Genomic DNA, 21,345 nt, shown 5'->3' with positions numbered 1-21,345 from the left:
TGGATGACTGCTTGTTTCCAACTCTTAAAGGAGAGAAGAAAGGAAGCAAGATTATGCAAGAGTTTCTCTAGAAAGAAGCTGCATTTTCTTCATTTCCATTGCCCTGAATGTTGCCAAATCCTAAAAACATACTCATCAGTATTGTGCGTAATGGGGGAGGGGGGAGTCATTTTAAAGATTTATCCTTTTCTTATGGAAAGACTGGATTGGACAAGCATAATGCTCTAGACATACTCATCATTATTGTGTTTATTTTGGAATCATACCCATTATAGTGTTTATTTTGGAAAAGTCCCTTTAAAGATTTAACCTTTTCTTATGGAGAGTCTGTATTGGACAAGCATAATGCTCTAAAGGTATACACTAGTTAAACAGATACCTTATCCATTACATAAATCATTTAAAAGACACAGATGACTGTAGACCAGATAAATTATCAAATGCTTTAATTCTTATTCCTTTTTAGAAGGTCTCTGCTGTTCAGATCAGGCCTCAGGATAATGATATAGCATTTGGGTAAAAAGATGCAACCCAGTAACCCAGCACTGGAGCCCAAGATGGAGAAGATTTCCACAGCCACCATATCTTTTCCTCTTGTACTCAAGTAGGTTGGGACAAAAGAGAGCCAAACACTGCAAAAGACCAACATGCTGAACGTAATGAACTTGGCTTCATTGAAAGTATCAGGTAATTTCCTGGCTAGAAAAGCCATAGTGAAGCTGAAAGTGGCCAAGAACCCCATGTAGCCCAAGACACAATAAAACATGACTGACCCTTCATTACATTCTATTATGATCTCTCCAGTAAGTGACTTCATGTCCAAAACTGGGAACGGAGGAGAAGTACCCAACCATGTAACACAGATGATTACTTGAATGAGAGAGCATACAAAGACAATCAAATGTGCCAGTCTTTTTCCCATCCAGTTTCTGAAAATGTTTCCTGGTCTAGAGGCCATGAAAGCCACCACCACAATAATGGTTTTTGCCAATACAGAAGAAACAGCCACTGAGAAGATGATGCCAAAAGCTGCTTGTCGGAAGAGGCAGGTCACCTTGTTAGGCTGTCCAATGAAGAGCAGTGAAGAGAGGAAGCAAAGAAGGAGAGAGACAAGTAGGATGTAGGTGAGGCTTCTGTTGTTGGCTTTGACTATAGGAATGTCCTGGTACTTAAGAAAGATGAGGAGCACCAGAACTGTGATCAAAGAAAAGAAAAGAGCCAAAAAAACTAAAATTATCCCCAAATTTTCTTGTGTGGATAGAAAATGTGTAATCTTAAGAATGCATTGATTTTGTCCCTTATTTGGATAGTGATCTTCTTGGCAAGTGATACAGTAATCCATGTCTGAAATAGAAACATGAGAGTATTTATTTTAAAGCTACTGCAATTTTTATTGGGGATTAAAAACTCCCTTTCCAAGATTCCTCCTAACTCTGTACTAACAAACCTTCCAAAGGATTGCAGAGCAGTTTGCTGATGATGATATTGGATTTATATCCTACCCTCCACTCCAAATCTCAGAGTCCCAGAGCTGCTCAAAATCTCCTTTATCTTCCTCTGCCAAAACAGACACCCTGTGAGGTGGGTGGGACTGAGAGAGCTCTGACAGAAGCTGCCCTTTCAGGACAACCTCTGCCAGAGCTATGACTGACCCAAAGTCATTCCAGCAGGTTCAAGTGGAGGAGTGGGTAATCAAACCTAGATCTCCCAGATAAGAGTCCTCACACTTATCCACTACACCAAAATCAACTTGGCTCAACTTTGGCTCAAACTGAAGTCATACATTTTAATTTCCCATCTCCATGTCATGTTGAATCTCAGATCTCAGACAGTGCATGGTGTCTGATGATAAAGTCTTTAGAGTCCTCCTTTTAATGAAATGCCTTGTGACATTTTGCCACCATCACTTGTCTGTACTGCCTAAGCAATAAACACTATTCTTCCAATTACATATCTTTGAATGTTTCTAGAACATTTAAAACACTATGTCGAGCCATTTTTTCCCTTTGTCCAAACATACAGAAATTAATATGTCCTCCTAAACACTACACCTGCCTCCAATCCCACAAAATTTCTGCATATTTGTTTGGATTCTCATTTTTATCAATGTATATACTACCTTCTTGGTTTGATATCTTTCCTTCTGGACATGGAACACAATCATAACAGCAAAATTTCTCCCCCTCCTTCTTTTTCCTGCTCTTGCCTGGAAGGCAGAAGTCATTGCACAGAGAAATGGGAGGAACCTACCCTTGAGCAAAGGAAGAATGCAGAGTTAACATTTGTTAACATTTTAAAAAATGCATAAACAATACATTCTGGAACACAGAGCTGCTTACTATAAACATCATCATCACCTTCTTATTCAACAACAAGAAGAAATTTGAAACACAATCTGCAGTGTAAACATTATTTCCTTAATTGCTTTCTGTAAGAACATAAATGTTTTGTGTGTTCTGTGTGAAATAGCTGGAGAGTGCTCCTTCCACAATATCTTCCTGAAGATATTTCCACATGATTGGTTATACATCCCGGGGGGGGGGGCTTGCTCTTACTACAGCAGTTCTTTTATTACAACATTTCTTAACGTACAGGTTGAGAAGAAGTCCAAACATTCTTGCTGAGTTGACTTATGTCTGTATGCAGTTTAAGGTCAACAGAGACTGTACCTGGGTATGGAGATCCCAGGGAGGGTCACCAACTCTAGATACGTGCAGGTGGCTTGTGGGGAGGACAGGGTTTTGGGAGGAATCTCAGCAGTGTATAATGCCATAGAATGCACCATCCAAAGCAGCCATTTTCTTCAGGGAAACTAATCTCTGTCATCTGGATATCAGTTGTAATTCTGAGAGATCTCCAGGCCCCACCTAGAGGCCTGAAACCTTAGTCCCATGAGTCACAAAAGGTGTTAAAGACATTAAGCCACACCTTGAATTGTGCCTGAAGTAGACAAGCAGCCAAAAAAGATCTTTATTTATTTATTGTTATTTAATTGGATTTTTTGACTGCCTTACCTGCTTCTGCAGGGCTTAGGCCGGTTTACAGGCCATGGATACTACTCAACAGAGAGTTTCACCAGGCTTGGGCCAGGGCAGAGTAGTCCCAAGCCCTGGCTGAGGCCTGCCGGATGAGTTTTGTGCTGGAGACCACCAGAAGGTTCTTATCTACAGATTTCAATGCCCTTCCGGAGATGTACTGGGAGAGGCAGTCCTGAAGACATGTGGGTGCCTGAGCATTAAGAACATTAAAGGTGAGCACCAGAAATTTGAATGTAATCTGATACTCCACCAGAGACCAATGCACATTGCAGAGCACTGTATGTATGCATGTCCTCCATGGGGTCCCCATAAGGACCCGCGCTTCTACATTTTGGACCAATTGGAGCTTCAAGGTCAGTCTCAAGGGTACCCCTACTTAAAGCAAGTTAAAGCAATCCAGCCTGGAGATGACCATTCCATGTGTTACTGTGGCAAGGTCAGGGCAAGACAGATGGGGCCAGTTGTCTGAGTTGGCACAGTAAAAAAACTGCCTGTTTTACAACATTTGTGATCTGAGCTTTAATATATATAATTGATAGGGTAAAAGGGCTAAAGGAAATTGTTTTATTTTGTGATAAAGCACCTGGACGTATATGCGTGACAGGACATATAAGCATACATAGTTAATTAGGCATGCAGTAGAAAAACATTGCTTTAACCGCCAAATAAAAGTAGGCACACCGCCAGCAGTAGATAACTCATATCCTTTGCTTAAGAACAAAGAAACGGAATTTAATGAGGAAAGTCAGCCAAGGTTTTACAGCCGAAGAAAAAACACCAGAATATATCTTAAGGGGAACAGGGAGGGGGAAACACGGGGAGCACGCATGTTAGAAGTGTACACATAGAGGTTGGTTAGATTGTGAGCTTGTTAGCCAATTTGTTGACAAGACAGAGAAGGCAGAACCAAAGAGGCTTAATAATGAGCTGCCTGCATTGCAGACTTTGGAGGACTTTGGGGTAATTTTTGGCCCAGGGTCCTCCCATGCTTTGCAAATCGTTACAATAAACGGCTTTGCTTCACTGATCCTGTTTGGTACTTCTTTTCTGTTCATAACATAGTTGGGTACAAGATCACCCACAGTCTCCTGATGGTAGGTGTCAGAGTAAGAGGCACCCTGTCAAGTGCTGGGAGTTGGCTCCCAATCCTCAGTCACCCTGCCTATTCACAGAACATCCATCTTAGTTGGATTCAGCTTCCCATCAACAGTTACAGCCCAAATCTCCAAACGAGCTGGGCAAGGTGTGCATATGGTTATTAGCACTGGAAAGAGGCTTGCCCCGTGAGGCACTCCAGATATTAGTGGGTGACTAATTGACATTCACCACTACCCTCCAGCAGCACCCATTGTCTTTGATCTTGGAGAAACAAGATCAGTCACTTCAAGATTGTCCCATTAACTCTTGCAGCAGCTAAGTCCTAGAGAATCCACCAAGCTCTTTCCCTCAGGTGAATGGCATAACATTAGCCCTTTGAAGAGAAGTAAATCACTCCCTTCCACAGTATCTACTTCTTCACTAGCACCTTGCCTTCTTGTGGGAATTAAGTTAAAACTTGTTCCAATTGATCTACCTAACCATAATTTTCATATGCTTGTTCAGTACATATCTGTCTTCCTCTTGAGGCTTAGTTAAAGATAGATATACCTGTGTATCATCATTATATATAAATAACCTAATTTGAAAAAAGATTATTTTTTTCTACGTTCCAATGCAAATGTTTAAGAGCCTAAATTTGCACCCCCATACGGAATAAAGAGGCAGACAACGTACTTGGGAAAACGGGCCACTTTATTAACTTTAACACAACCTGGCAAGGTAAATTGAAATAGGACGAGCCCTGGGGTCACGCCTGACCCCGCCAAGTCCTACAAGGGCGAGGCACCCTGCCCCCAGTCGCAGCCAACCAAATGTGGCTAGAACCAGGCCGGCAGACCCACATGCCCTCCCTTTACCCCCACCCCGATGCCCAGAAGGGGGCGACCAAAGGGAGGCATGAAACCCGATCCGTATTTCAGAACATTGAGCCGTGAAGCCCATCTGCCATTCCTACGGATCGCATGCACAACACAGGTGCCTAGGCCTGGGTGCTCACCGGCAAGGTCTAAACCCCTTGCAAATTCCGCTAAGTGACCAAATTAACTACCTACCTAACAACCACTCCACTGTTAGCAGTACAAGGTAGGCGAAAAACACACCACCAACTGGCTCGCTCGATCCCAGCCGGGTTCCAAGCGGCACGCCAGACTCGGCGAGGCAGAATAGCAGACCAAATGATCCGGACCCCGGACCACCTCCTCACAATGACCTGCAAGTCTGCAATCGCCTGCAAAGACAGGGCCTTCCCCTTCAACAGGCCCAGGTCATTCCTACCGAGGTGGATGACCAGTACGTCGGGCTGGGGACAGGCCCTTCCAACAAATAATAATGGCAACAGCTCAGCCCATCTGAGCCCACGTCGCCCCAACCAGTCGACCACAGCCCACTCGCTCAACCCCAATTGCGAGCCGACCGACGATCTTCTGGCAAAGTGAGCTGCCCAAAAAACCATGCTGTGCCTGCATACAAGGATCTTCAGCCTCCCATGACGAGCCACAGCACCTGAAACAACAAAACATAGTTAGAACAGAACAACAACCAGACCCCCCCTTAGGGGCACAACAAGGGGCGCACATAAGTCCGGTATGCTGAGGACCTCCACCGCCCAACCCGCTGGATAGTTGGGCCCGGATATCCCATGGCAGCGGCCGTCGACGCCGCCCCAATCCGAAAGGAATGGGTCCCAAACCTGAACCAAGCTTACCCAATGCATGGGCGGTCATGGTCCAAAATTGATATTTTGTGAGGGGTGACCCATCCTCATGGCGGAAAAAGGGGCCTTGCGCGGTCCCATGGGCCTTTACATATTGCAGTAAGGCTTGAACCGGACATAGCCCTGGCTCAGTACAGGGGTCAAGCGTGATTGTAGTGCCCTTCTGACGCTGATCCGTTTTGGACCGACATACATGCAACAAAACACGCCTATCTTTGAACAACACCACCCTGCAAAGCGGTGTTAGAAGGGTCACTATACGAAGACTGCACCAATTCGCTGACCCGCAGGGCACCAAAAAAGGCTGTTAAAGCTGCCGCATGGAACAAGATGGCCTCATAATCTGAGCTGCAAACCTCAGGCCAAACACTACCCAGACCCCACGAAATAGAAGGTGACATGGGCTGCCTAGTGTCGGCCCTCAACCCTTGCTCCCTAGACCATCCCTCGAGCATCTTTTTGATTCTAAAGTCATTGCCCGAGGCCGGGTAACCCTGGGCCTTACTAAAAAAGCTAAAGCCGCCAACTGGCCCCGGATGGATTTAACCTTCATACCTTTAGACTTTTGCAGTACACAGAACTGCATCAAGTGTGCAACTGGGATGGGCCAGGTATCTCCCAGCCCCGAGGAGGTGCGAAATACCTTAAACTGACAAGCTGCGCGATCGTATGCCCTCCGAGTGCTTGGGGGCAGTGCTAAGAGGATAGCCCTACCGGCTTCAGCCTGCCAAGCTGCCAAAGGTCGGGTGGCATCCGTGACGGGCGAGGCTCGGCCTCCGGGGCCAACAGGTGAAATCGCTCCATCTGCCGGCGAGACAGGGCGTCCGCCACCCCGTTATTAACTCCCGGCACGTGCTTGGCTAAGAACAAAATATTTAAACGGAGGCAACGGAGGGTAAAAACCCTAACTAAGGTCATAACCGGCTTAGATTTAGAAGACAGGGAGTTAACTACATGCACAACAGACAGATTGTCACACCAAAAGTGCACGACCCGGTTGGCGAGCTGCTCCCCCCATATAAAAACCGCCACTACAATCGGAAAGAACTCCAAGAAGGTCAGATTTCTGCAGATGCCGCTGTCCTGCCAATCCGCAGGCCACTGTTCTGCGCACCACTGCCTTCTAAAAAATACGCCAAAACCCGAGGAGCCTGCGGCATCGGAGCAAATCTGGAGGTCGGCTTCGACCTTCATGTCCTCCCTCCAAAAGGACACCCCGTTGAAAACCCCCAAAAACTTCTCCCAAACTTCAAGGTCCTTGCGCATACTCCCAGTTATGTGTGCCCTATGGTGTGGCAAACGGAGGTTCACTATGGCATCCCAAAGGCGCTGTATGAATGGCCTGCCTGGAGCTACAACTCTAAAGGTGAAGTTTAGATACCCCACCAGCTGCTGCAGTTCCTTCAATGCTGCGAGCCTCGCTCTGAGCTGTTGGACCTTTTCATTCGGCAGCTGAGAGGTCTGCTGCACAGTGTCCAGTTCAATCCCTAAAAACATAATGCAAGTCGCGGGACCCTCTGTCTTCTCCTGAGCCAGAGGTACTCCCAGCTCGCCGGCAAGCCGGGTAAACAGCTCCAACAGCCGCGCACAGTGCCCTGAACCTGGCGCACCTGCGAACAAAAAGTCGTCCAAATAATGCACGACCTCGCTGCGTCCCGACCTGTCCCTGACCAGCCACTCTAAAAATGAACTAAAGCGCTCAAAAGCAGCACAGGACACCGAGCATTCCATTGGCAAAGCTCGATCCAAATAATAATAGCCCTCAAACTGAAAACCTAACAACTCGAAGTCAGCGGGGTGCACAGGCAACAGCCGAAATGCAGACTTGATATGGCATTTCGCCATTTCCGCACCCCGCCAACAACCCCGTATAACTCTGACCGCTTGGTCGAACGATGTGTAACGAACAGAACAGAGGTGATCGGGAATGCCGTCGTTCACCGACCCCCCAGAGGGATAAGACAAATGATGGATCAACCTAAACTCCCCCGCGGCCTTTTTAGGAACGACGCCCAATGGAGAGACCTTCAAATTTGGCACAGGCGGGGCACTGAAAGGACCAAGGACCTGCCCTTCTGTGCACTCCTTAGCAATTTTGTTCCTAACCACTTGCTCCATACGTACAATGGAACGCAGATTTGAGGCCGCGGAGGGGGCCCGAGGCCCCGCGAATGGGATCCTAAAACCAAACGTGAATCCCTCTAACAAATTCCTCTAACAAATAAATCCTATCAGCAACCCTAGGATAATTCTCCAGGAACTGCTCAAGAACCCTCAGCTGAATGGGGCTGGGACCCTTTACCCAGAGGTTGTGAACCGTCGCCGCCCCCGGGCCGCTTGGGCCCGCTCTTCGGCTTTGCCTTATTGCATGCAGTAAAAGCGTGAGAGCCCCCGCAGAGTGGGGACTCGTGCTTAAATTTACATGCCTTCCTGGAACAGACCCCCTGCGAGGTGTACTCCCAACATAACAGCCGGGGTTGAACCGACTGACCCACCGTGGAGTGGGCTGCTGGGGTACTTGCCTGTCTGTGGACCAAATGCCCAGTATCCACCCGGTCCCCGAGATTGGGCTTAGCCGGGGCCATCAGTTGCAACCACAACTGTTGGTTGATCTGGTCCCACGGCAACAATGGGTTAATGGCCGCCCTCATACGAAATGTTTCATCATACTGTAGCCAGGCCGACCCCGCGAAATTGGAGTAGGCCCGGTATATGATGTCACAGTATTGAAACAGGGGAGCGGCCCTGCTCGGCTGAGCCCTGGCGATAACCCCCACGTAAATGAGAAAACCTGGAAGCCAATTGACCCAGGTTCTCTCAACCTTGCGACGCCTAAGCTTTTCTTTTTCCTTCTCGTCTAGTTCATCTTTACTTTTCTTTTCCAATTCTCTGTACAAGAGACTAAAGACGTCCACGTATTCCCCTCTCAATATCTTCTCCCTTGTAGCCGGAGTGAGGTGGTTCCACAACGGCAATGCTGGGTCTCCAAACGGGATAAATAAAAAGGGGACAGACCCATACGGGTTATGAGTATAACCCCAAGGGGTGCAAGCCACCGCGGGCCATGCCAATGGAGGAGTAACTGGCATCTGGCCCCCCCACGGCAAAATTTCTGCTAACGCCGCTGGTGTTGTATGCCCGTGTGCGGGCACCACCCCTCCCGTGGCTAAAGGCGCCTGGCCCCACCCTGCCTGCATACCATGCACACTACCCATCTGGAAACCACCCGCCCAAGATGGTCCTGGCTGTGCCGGGGGCAACCACTGTGCGCCTTCCAACGGCGAGGGCGCTTGACCAACCCCTCCGGTATGCTGTAATGTGTTTGGGCCCCAAACCCCCCAAGGCCAGCTACCTTGTTGAGGGGTAGGCGCTGCCCTACCTTCCTCCACTGCTGGTGCCACTGCGACCACCACAAGTTGTGCCAACTGCTGGTGGTCCTCAGCCTCCTCATGGTCACCGCCGTCGTTCGCTGGTGCCGCTTCCATGGCCGGATCGACCTCCTGGCTCTGCACCGCCCTTGAGTTGGACACCATGTTGTCCTGTAAAACAGAAAGCCTGGCCAGCAATTCACGTTCAAAAGTGAGCGTCCCCGATCGCCCAGAAGCGCTATGGCGTCCAGGCCAAACTGCCTGCGACCCTGACGCACCTTGGTTATCCTCCATCACTTGCACCCTATCTAATATGGCCTGCCTTACGACAGTGCGATCCAGGTCGTCGCCGGGGGGTTCCTCATTTCTCCTTTTTGAAGCAGCCTTGGCAGGCTGCTTGCCCTTAGAAGGGCCCTGTCCCTTCTTGGGGCCCATAGCAACCTAAGCTACCCACCTACCAAACCCTAAAATAATCACTCTATGCAGGGGGGGGCTGCTGCAGACCACCCCAATGAACCTGGGAGGGGGGGAGTGTTTGAGTGCAGTTGGGAGGGGGTGTAGGCGAACCCCCTAATGAAGGCCAGCCCCACCTGTTGCTCCCACCAATTAAACCACACTACAAACCCCTCTACACCCCGAGGCCTCTGCTTCACCCAAGCCCCTATCACTCTGCTGCTTACAGCAGCGAAGAGTGCTGCCTCCGTTCCCCAGGCCCCACTAATAGTGATACAATAAGGGGGTAGGGGGGGAGGGCCGCTCCGCAAACAACCCGCAACACACACACACTGGCCGTCCTGGCCTAGGAGCGACGCGCAGCTAACGATCCCCAACGCCCAGCTCAAGATGTTGCCGCCGACCTCGCAGTCCTGGCTGAGAAGAAACGCGCTGCCGCCAATCCCCCGACGCCCGGCACGGGACGCGACCACCGGCCTCACAGTCGCAGCCGAGAAAAAAACTCACGCTGCCGAAGCACTCCCGACTCCCGTCTAAGGCAAGCCGCCAGCCACGCCGCCCCCTGCACGCCAGCTGGAGAAGCCTCCTCAATGCTGGGGCAAGCGTGCTCCGCACCGCCTGAACAGGCCGCCTCCCGGCCTGCACCCGATGACGCAGCTTCAATCGGACAGCCGACGTGCTGCCAATCCCACCAACAACTCCACGAAACTGCGTGGAGAGGGGTGGGGCTGAGGCTATTTATAGCCCCAGCCCACACAACATCCCCGGATGCCCGGGAAAGCGGCCCCTTGATCGTGCCGGGGCTGCAAAAGGCGGCCCCGCAGCGTGCAGCCGCGTTGCGGCCCGGCCGGAACGGGGCCGAATAATCAGAGCTTCATGTGGAAATCCTTGTGCTAAACAGAAGCTCAAGGGAATGGGTTAGCATCACCAAATCTAGTTCCTTCTCTGTTGGAAAGGATATAATCCGACAGTAACTGTAACTGTAGCCCATGCTTGGCAAGAGTTACAGCACTACCATTTGCTCCCTTCATTTTGTGAGATTTCTAAGCTAAACATCAAGAAGACATTCCATTTGTTCTCCTTATATAAGAGTTCTTATCCCACCTGAGTGAGGACTTTGTGCCACTCAATTTTGTCCTCATCCATGGTGAGCTCTTTTCCTGGAGGAGCCTGAGGATCCAGCATTCCAACTTTCACTTGGGCATAGGAGTTATTTGGGAAAGTAATCAAGTTTGTAACATCAAATCCAGCTGCTAGTTCCCCATCCTCATTAAACTGAATTTCATCTCCAGCACTGTTGTTAAAAGAGATTTTCTGAAGGAACGAGTGAATCTACTTGGAAAGACAGAGAAAGTTAAGGCCATTGAAATGTTCTGGGAAATAGTTGCTCCATTTTTATTATCTTAATCTAGGTTATCATTTTATGAATGCAGTTATATTGTATTTAAAGGTATATGACATATGAAGTGGCAGATAAAGACAAACTATTGATAAGCATGAATCTGGATGTTTTATCATTTTCAGGAACTAACTGAAATCCCTAAAAATATCCATATTGGACTAGAGGTGGGCACAAACCAGGAAAATGTGGTTTGGTTCATGGTTAATGGCTACACCTCCAAACTGAAACATAAACCAAACCAGGAGGCTTACTAAGCCAGTTTATAGTTCATGGCACTGAAAGCCCTATTAAAAGGGACCACAGTCCCTTTAAAAGGGGTTTGCAGAAAGCAAAAAAAAAAAAAAAACTCTGAACAGTGGGGATCAGTTTACTCCATGATGCTTAGTTCTTTTGGGCTGCCTTGTGCTGTCTTTTAAAACTTTAAAGGGACTACAAATTAACCCTCCCAAAAAACAGCTGAGAGACAGGAAGCACCTCCCTGCCACTCAGATTTTTCCCAACTCTCATGGTGAACAAAAAGCTGGTGTTTAAAGGGGCTCAGAGTTCCTTTAAATTGCTTCTTTCTATCTCATCCATGTTCCATTACAAATTGCTTTTAAACAGGGGTGTCAAACTCATTCGTTATGAGGGCTGGATCTGGCATAATGAGAACTTGGTGGGCTGGGCCATGTCTGTCATAATGCCAGGTAGCAGAAATAAAACTTTATAGGTCACAGACAAACACAACTAAAGACCTTATTTATTTAAAATAAAATATGCTTAAAACCTTTGCATGTTTGTAATATTTTGTTTAACAATCTCTTCTAACTGATACCTCTTGCTCTGAATTACTGCGTCAAAATTTGGAGATGGTTTTGCTGTAGCAATCTTGACTATGCTGTTAAGGTGTGTTTCTGTAAATTGCACGTTTACTTTTGCTTTATTGACATTCACTACAGAAATTTCATGGTCACTGCTCTGTGCCCTAAGACCCAAGAGAAAAACATGAAATGGCTGGGCATTGTGAGCTTTTGTAGATGAGTTGTTTTTTGTGCTGGTCATGAACATGTGAAGGCACCATAACATAGAATGAGGGCTATGTGTTTATCTATAAACCCATCATCTTCCCCAGAAAAATAACTAAAACTCCTGTGAGTCAGTGCAAGAATAGAGACAGCCAGTATAGTGGTCACTATCAGCCTACTCTCTGGGAAGTCTAGGTTCAAAATCTCCAATCTACACAGGAAATGTGCTGGGCACACACTCTCCACCAAATCCACCTTACTGTGGACTGTGGTTATTCCTCATCTAAATAGTTCCCATTGCGTTCCTATTGAGAAAGATTAGATAAGGGCATGAATACACTGAAAAGCAGAAGAAAATCCAGTTACATCCAGGAGAGCTCTAACAAAAGTAGCTTAACAAAACACACAATCACAATATGATTGAGAGAGTGAGAGAATAGCAAGGTAAAAAGCTCATTCCTTGAATCTCCAGTGGGATTGAGGCAGCTGTGCAAAGCAGCCTCTGTTCTTTCCCTCTCCCCCCTCCCTCTTCAACAAGGGAAAAGGAGGGAGGAGGAGAAGCCTCAGCCAATGGAGGGGCTTGGCTCTATAGCTCTGCTGTTTGATTAAGAGATCCAGGCTCTATCAATTGCACACCAGAGCTACAGAGTCAAGCCCATCCATTGGGTGAGGTTCCTCCTCCATCCTCCTCCCTTCGGGAAAAGGGAGGGGGGAGAGGGAAAATGCAAGAGGCTGCTTGGCTTGGCAGCATCACAGAAAGAAACACAAAAATGGCTACCAAAAGAAGCAGGAGAGGGAGAAGGAAGCAGATGATGGCCATTTGCTGGCAGGCCTCATCAGAGCCCTCTGGGGGCTGGATTAGGTCCATGGACTGCATGTTTGACACTTCTGCTTTAAAAATTCATGGATGTTCAATATGGTAGATGTGCCATGAACTTCTGTTTGTGAACCGTGAACACAACAAAATTTATGACACATTTTGCCTTGTGGTTTGACTCACGTCCATTCTAATATAGGATCAAGAAGATATAAACAAAATCAGGGCTTGGATTCAGCTGGAACCTTTCTGAGAGTTTACCTCCTCCTTCCCACCTTGTCCTTTGAATAGTAGGTGCAGATTGATAACAATTCCTGGATGAGCTCCAACATTTTTTTCCCTACAAAACGACCCCTGAACAAAATTATTTTGATGTATCTATATCTGGCAAGGAAGGGAGTTAGTCAAGAGAGAATAAAAGTGTGCCAATGCTTTTGTAACTGAGTCCTGGTAAATGACACGCTGATAGATGAATGTCACAATAACGGGTTTGAACCAAAGTCACAGTAGAAAACATGGACAAGGGGCGGAATTACCTTCCAGATCTCCAGATTTAGAGTACCCAGTCTGTCCCCATATTTAATTGCTCTGTGCCTGGTTCTTGATGTGTACTTCATATGTAATGCATGTGCCAGAGCGTAGACAGCATTATAGATACTGTAGCTGTGGCCAGTCATACTAATTTCAAAAAAAGGTGCTGGAACACTTTCCACTGTCTCATCTCCACTACACGTTTCATCAAAGTCGGTTGTGTCAATGGAATCCAAAAATGCACAATGGAATACTTGTTCCCAGAAGTCTTTGATAAAACCATTATTGTTTGCCAAAAAAGGATTGATACTCTGAAGAAATATTTGGAAACCTGGGATCTTATTTTTCTGAATTGTGAAGGAAAGAGCACCATGGAACATTTGCATATCAAAAGTCTTTTGCAATATAACGAAAGCGAAATCAATCTGGGCAGTCACAATCCATACCTTTCCTGAAGAGGTCTTCTCCAAATAATGTGACTCTGGTACTGGTGCCATTAATATGGGCATCCATATAATCCATGCCAGCCGAATAACGGTGGCTGTCTCTCCATAGACAACAACTACCTTGGCTGTACTTTCTACTAAATCTGAACTATTACTGTAAGATTCTTGGAGCACGTGTAACATAGTATCAAAATGCACATTTACTTGATTCCTTATTATGAAAGCTGTACAGATTCCATTCTTGGAAAGCTTCGGCTCCAGTGTCTGCAGGAAATGTTCTCCACTTTCATCATCCTTTATGAAAAGCCCAACCCATTTCCACCTGAAATGCAGAAGTAGCTGGACAATTCCTACGTATTGAAGGGCCTCATTGGCTACCATACGGTAAAAAGGAGGGAAATTTGTTGGATCCTTTGGTGCTGATTCAAATGATCCATAAGAAATCTTTAGAAACCAAAAGGACACCTTTTAGAAAAGAAGGCTAGAATGGGTGCATCTTCACTCATAACATGTTTGTCTTCACTAACTATATGTATGGTACATTAATCACATTAATGTCATGGAGCAATATGCCTAGTCAGGGGTAGAATTCTATCAGAAGATCTATTGCATAATAGGCTACATCCCTTGATGCAGCCAGTCCTCTGTAAGCTTACAAGGCTCTTTTTTGTAAGCTCTTGGAGGATTGGCTACATCAGTGGTGTGTGGCTTATTATGCAAGGGATCTCCTGTTAGAATTACGCCCCTGTGCCTAGTACAAGCCACCTCAAAAATTATCAGTTTATTAGAATAAGCAATAAAGTAGATTGGACATATAGTGAAATATTGTAAAGCGCACACACACGCACACACAGTTGCCTTGTATTATCAATCATGATGACAATTTTTGGCAGAAACCATTGCAAAAGTGCCACTACTGATCTGGTTCCTGGGAAATTAAGGGTTCAGACTTTGAGGTCAGAAGGTGGCATAAAACGTTGCACGTTTGTGCAAAGCATGAAGAAATTGATGCAGTTGTAGCAGAATGATAGGATTCATAAAAAAGTTTCATCAGCAGCATTGATCCCTTCATGACACACCAATTTATGCTTTCTTCTTGACTTCTAGTATTGTGAATAGTATAGTCTCGGAACTGAAACCAACCAGCTGCTAAGGCAAGAAACAAGGAATAATGCTTTACTATAAAGCTCTGCCAGCTATGGTGGGGGAAGTATTGACCAATGAGCCAGATGAATATTTCTGTGGGCATTTGCCCACACTTGTGCCATTGCATAGAAAACAGGATTCTTCCTACGATCAATGGTAATTTCAGAGCAATAAACAGACACATGCAAAATTGGGGAATAGTCCCTATTCATTCATCCTACCTGTGGAATCTTATAAAGGCTGGAAAGGTCTGCCACATACGAGGAGGTATCCAAAGCAAGTCCACCAACGATTCCTATGAGACCTTTCCGAAAGCCACACTCATAGTTGGGGATGAAAGTGTGTGATTTGAAGAGAAGGTCCGTAGTGGTGCGGTAAGTCATCCATGCATTATTGTAATTGTCATAAATGTGGAATCCAAGGGAGACGTTGGGTAAGATTGAGGGATCCTCATTGATCTTCTTGATGGCAAAAACCAAGGCCAGAACGTGCTGATAGAACTTGGGGACCAAACTGCAAATAAAATGACCTCTTGATTTCATTAAAGAATTCAACCCTACCTGAGACCAGAATATTATAATACAGCTTATAAAAGTGTGTGAAGAGCCTAGCTGGATCAGCCAGCACCCCAAAGGACCTTATATGCTATAGCCTGATGCCACTTGTCAACTAATATGTCTTGAGTATTTATCTTAATTCATTTATCGTAAATACATATGCAGGATATAAATATTCAAAATTAAAATAAGTAAAGCAAGGCATGTCATCAATTCAGTTCATTATCCCCCACTACAATCTTTGCTGGAGAATCTGTTGTCTATGCTAAACATATTGCCAAGGAGTTCATAAATATGAAGAAAATATTTGTGTGTTCTACAGCTTTTTCATTTCTTTTCTTAGGGTCCATTTTTGTGAACTAAGAGGACTGAAACATTTTACTGTTCTTTGCGGAGAGGATGCTGCAACTCAAAGCAGTTTTGCTATACTTAGAAAAATCAACATATGATATGCCGTATAAACTCCTGCAACTGTATAGGTTAGAATGGAAGAAAAGAAATTAAACAAATAATAATGTGAAATGCTACTCAGAGGTGCACAATAAAATAAATTGTACAATTTTTAAATGAACTCTCTAAGAAGCAGAATGGAGCATAACTTTAACTTTTCATGGGACAGCATTTAAAATCATAAATGCCACATGTTGATTTGTATTGTGATATGTAGTTGTTGTACCATCCATAATCCAGATATTTTGCATCCTCATCTTATATGTAAAGGTATGGTTTAAATCCTTTGTTTTCCCATTCTTGCTAAATCTTTGCCAATATCCAAATAGAAATTAGTGACTCATGATTGCCAGACTGAGAGAAAGTACAGAGCACAGCTATTCTGTGCCCCATGTATCTTCTAAACAATAAAGACTGTGAGCAACTATCCCATGACATTAGAAGTACAAATAAATTGTAATACATAGATGGCTCAGACAAATAAAATGAAGCATTCAAAAGGTCCTTAGGTTACCACAATAAGAACAATTGATATCTACTGGGTTTTGGCAATGCTTACTCCTCATTATTCTATAAAGCAATTTGCGTATAGATGCATTAGTAACATAATGCTGTTATTTTACTATGAAAACGTTGGGTTAGTTACCCTAAAAATGTCACCCAAATGTCTTGGGGTTCTGAAGGTCATAATTTCCAGATGAAATCCCTGCCCTTCTCTATCCCTGTCATAGTCCTGTTGGGATAAAATTGTCCCATCCTAGCATAGAGCTAGCATGGAGGGAACTTTCCAAATATTTCTAAATGAGGAGGATACTTGATTTCTTTTGAAGAAATCCTCATTTCAAAAAGGGCTTCTGGCCTATTTGGGTTCAATGGCAAACTCTCCCTTTCTTGGCGAGAAGATAAATGGATGGTGGCAGACCAGCTTTAGATATTTGTGGTTGATGCCAGTTTTCTTTTTCTTCTTTTGTAATGAATTTCATAACATTATAGCAAAAAGGGCAAACATAGGTAGCTGGGCTAGATATCTATGCATCTGATTAGTAGCTTTTTTCTGAAACCAAGTTTATACATTATCTGCTTCAACTATCTCATTCAATGTATACAACATCTAAACACTAGTCTCATGAGGTCAGTGTATCTTGACCCTTTATTTTTTGGCTAAAATGGTTGTGTGGGTTTTTGCATTAAATTAAATAAGTTGACTTTTAAAAAGCTGAGATAATCTCACCCATTCTAATTAAAGCTCCTCAGGTGAGAAGATGATATGAGGGTTATTCACCCCTGACCCCAATGTGATTGTAGCTACCATGAAAAATCTAATGAGAAGTCATATTGCAGAAATGTAAAAATGAGGTTTACTCATCTGCACCCCATCCCTGTGAAATACCAGATGCTATAAAAAATCTAAAATCCCAGTGCTTGACTGGTTAAGGAAACCAAAATACTAGATCTCCATGCCTTTTCCATTCTCAACACATATTTGATTTGTTGTTCATTTGCATAGTCGAGTCTGACTCTTTGCGATCCCAAGGAAACATATTTGATATTTTCTAGCTATTCAGAAGAAATATTTTTTCTAATATTAATTTTGCCTCATGTTGTTTGTGGGATATGAACACACGCATAGCTGGTCTTGAGGACAAAAGGAGATTGAGGAAGAATCGCACTGCTACAGGACCAACCCTAAATCAGACTTTTCCCTGCAGCCGCTGTGGCCGGACCTGCCTGTCCCACATTGGTCTTGTCAGCCACCAGCGAGCCTGCAGCAAACGTGGACTATTGCACCCTTCTTAAATCTTCGTTCGCGAAGCCAAGCCGAGAGAGAGAGAGAGAGATGCAAATGTAATGATGTAGCTCTTATTCAATAATGAAAAATGTATACATTCCATTCAATCATTTGTTCATTCATAACTATTTATATCTATCTACTTGCAGAACAACATGCATACATATTACTTTTCTCTGTCTCAAAATATGGCAGAATAAATATATACAGAAGTAGTAAACTCAAATATCATTTCAATAGGGGCATAATTGATTTCTTACAAGGGAAAGTTAGAAGATGCCTCAGAAGGGTTTTTCACAAAGAGAATCTCGGGGATACTATCAAAAATAAGAGATACAATCCCACCAATGATAATCTCACTGGGCTGGTACCATTCGTGTTGTGTCTGAAGAGGTTCTGTCTGAGTACATCGCAATGCATGTACTTCACACACCAGCTGAGTGAGCAGGAACAGTATCAACAGCAGCATCACAGAAGTCTTCTTGTTGTGGACTCTCCTGAAGAAATTTTTAGCATCAACACTAAAATTTAAAGCCTACAGCAAACTGTCCAGGATTGCAGTTTACTCAACCAGGTTCAGCTACCATCATCACCATCAGTAATCCCAGAAGGGTTCCAGAAGTAAATCTGCATGCCAATCAAGAGACAATTAGCAGAAACTGGAAAACTGTTTTTGTGTATTGCCTGAACTGATCAGTAAATGGAACAGGGGGTTATTTTTCTTCTGGAAGGCCATTGGAACTTGAACTAAGAATATAAATGACAGTGATTATGATAATTACAGGGGTAGTCAAAATCTCTGAGGGTTTGTTGTTAGTGACATCATTGATGTCACAAGTGCTGAAGCAAACATATTTTCTTATGCTGTCATTGCACATTCTCTCTAGAGGGATAGTCCTTCGGGGTTCTACTAACTCAGATTGGCCTTCCGTAATCCTCACAATGGAATCAAGGCAGAAGAGGGCATAACTGGAATTGTTTCCTTGTATCCTGGGCTATTTTTGAACAGAAATGCACAGGAAAACAGTTCCGGCTGGCTTGGTATCAGGGGGTGTGACCTAATAGGCAAATGAGTTGCTGCTGGGCTTTTTCTACAAAAAGCCCTATATGAAACAATGGTGATGTCAGGGGGTATGGCCTAATATGCAAAGGAGTTCCTATTGGGCTTTTTCTTTTAACAAGCCCTGTGTGAAATAATGGTGATGTCAGGGAGTGTGGCCTAATATGCAAAGGATTACTTGCTGAGCTTTTTCTACTAAAAAAGCCTTGATTGTATTAACAACTGTAGGCAATGTAACAGCATCCTGGTTATGATACGCAGGTTAATAATACTAAATATGTAAGAGAGAGGAAAGTGCCAGAGGGCCTAAGTAGCCACTCGGCTAGATCATTCTCTCCTTTTTATACCAGAGATTTACAGGAACAAAGCACTAAAATGTAAATAGTCTTTACTGTCAAGGCAGAGTTTTATGCCTTTGCTGTATTTTAACTGTTTTAATTATATTTAGTGAGTGTTAATTGCTTTATTCTTGATGATACCCACCCTTTTTTATTAGTGATTTTTTTATTGTTCTATTTAGTCTGTTACAACAAATATTTTTAGCTATATACATTTCGATCTCTCCCTTCCTCCCACCCTCCCTCCCTTTACTCTTAGTCTTTTCACCCCAGCCATGGGCACAAAGTCTTAATCTTGCACTGAATGTCTTTTCTTCCTTCTTTCAATATCCAATCTAGGTAGGTCTTCCATCTGGTCTTAATTTCATTAGATTTCCCTTCCCATGTTTTCTCTTTGTTGATTGACACCACAATGTCTGACTGTATAAATTCAAACAAATAGTTGTGCCAGATTTCTACTGTCCATTTACTTTTGTCTTTCCAACCCAAAGCTATAACCGCCTTTCCCGCCAGTATCATAGCCTTAACTAAATTTTGAATATTCCTATCCATTATCGGGCCTCCTATTGTACTTAACAACATTAGATTAAAATCTATAGTTAGTGTTATATTGCATACTTTTCTAATAATTTTGATAATTTCCTTCCAAAAGGTCTTTACTTCCGAACATTCCCACTACATGTGTGCATACCAACTTTTAGAGTGTTTACTGTGCCAGCACAACGGGCTTAATCCTGGAATCATGTTAGCTAGCTGTGCTGGTGTCTTATACCATTTTGTAAGGAATTTATATTCAAGTTCTTTAAATTTGGTTACTTTGATTTCCTCTGTTCCTTTCATAATTTTATCTGCCATCCTCTCTGCTATCTAACCTTCATGGCTCCATCACCTTTGTAAGTATTCTGTTATTTTATCCTTATTTATTATCATCTCTCTATATATTTTCCCTACCAAACCCTTTTTCTGCTTTGCCATTTCTTTGTATATTACTTCCATTGGTGCATCTATCCAGAGTTCTTCATTTTCGCTAATCGTTTTTATTGCCTTATATAGCCCAGCTATTTTTAACCAATATTGTTTACCTATCTCTTCTGTTACTTCCTATAAGGGTTTAAGATTTCCACTTCTAAACATATCCCCCACTCTGTGATAACCTTTAAGATTTAACATTTCCCACCAATTAATTTCTTGCACTTCCTCGTTAACAGTTTCGCGGGGTGCCCATCTAGAAACTTTTCCTAACCAATAGGGTTGCCATTTCTTCCAAACGTCTAATGATGCTCTTCTAGGGCCTATTGTTAATTTTAAGTCTTTATTTGTAACTTTAGAAAAAATGCCTAATCTACCTATATTATTATTAGTTTCATTCTCAAAGGGTACCCACCCTAAACCTATGTTGCAGGGAGGGCAGGTTATAAATTGAATAAAATCAAATCAAATAAATAAAATTCCTTTATTTCAATCATTTAAAAATGAGTCAGCCAGGATAATCGGTGATAGATACTTAGATGCTTCTTTCCCAAAATTTGCTAGTGACTTTAACTGAGGAAAAAAGTACTAATGGAAGTGTTCAACATTCATAAACTCTGCCTTGAAATTTTGTTACATTTTCTTTATAAAAAGAGAGACATTGAATTTCCAGCACTTACACATAATTCTGGCCTTCATGGGATTCAGAGACTCACCCTCAGTGGAAACAAAACAGCCTAACAACTAAAAACATTGGTGCCTTTTCTTTTAAATGATTTCTTGTTTTCTCAGGTCTTACTATTATGCTATAGCATTTTGGCAAAGAGATGCAGCCCAGTCACTACATAACTGAGGTCAAGATGGAGAAGATCTCTACAGCCACCATGTCTTTTCCTTTTGTGCTCAGATAGGCTGAGGATAAAGTCAGCAAAACACTACAGGAAAAAAAAAACATACTGAAGGTGATGACCTTGACTTCATGGAAACTATCAGGTAACTGCCTGGCCAGGAAAGCCACAGTGATGCTGACAATAGTCAGGAAACCAAGGAAGCCCAAGACACAGTAAAACATGGTGACTGACACTTCCTTACATTTCACTAATCTGCTCCAGTCATTGAGTCCATTTCCAAATCTGTGAATGGAGAGGAAGTTGCTAACTAAACA

At 44.0% G+C, this 21,345-nt stretch overlaps 1 protein-coding gene across 1 annotated transcript; it reads right to left on the bottom strand.

Moving 5' to 3' along the window:
• Positions 1-445: 445 nt before the first annotated feature.
• On the bottom strand, positions 446-15,400 carry LOC132583097 (vomeronasal type-2 receptor 26-like). The gene is made up of 4 exons (XM_060254763.1): positions 15,239-15,400; positions 10,776-11,003; positions 2,120-2,246; positions 446-1,344 (listed from the first exon to the last, which is right to left on the bottom strand). The coding sequence occupies exons 1-4, from the start codon at positions 15,398-15,400 to the stop codon at positions 446-448; spliced, it is 1,416 nt and encodes a 471-aa protein (XP_060110746.1).
• Between the last annotated feature and the right edge of the window lie 5,945 nt (positions 15,401-21,345).

Source organism: Heteronotia binoei, chromosome 15, assembly GCF_032191835.1.
Source record: "Heteronotia binoei isolate CCM8104 ecotype False Entrance Well chromosome 15, APGP_CSIRO_Hbin_v1, whole genome shotgun sequence".
Classification (NCBI taxonomy): domain Eukaryota; kingdom Metazoa; phylum Chordata; class Lepidosauria; order Squamata; family Gekkonidae; genus Heteronotia; species Heteronotia binoei.
The sequence above is the reverse complement of the archived record's forward strand: the minus strand, read 5'-3'. Positions and strand labels throughout refer to the sequence as shown.

Bases quoted from the DNA above. Each gene is read 5' to 3' on its own strand.
- LOC132583097 (XM_060254763.1), bottom strand. From the start codon at position 15,400: ATGACTTACCGCACCACTACGGACCTTCTCTTCAAATCACACACTTTC. The intron at 2,247-10,775 runs GTGGGATAAGAA...GCTCAAGGGTAG, and splicing joins GGCACAAAGTCCTCACTCAG to GTTCCTCCCATTTCTCTGTG. The intron at 1,345-2,119 runs GTAGTATATACA...TTTCTATTTCAG, and splicing joins AAAGATATCAAACCAAGAAG to ACATGGATTACTGTATCACT.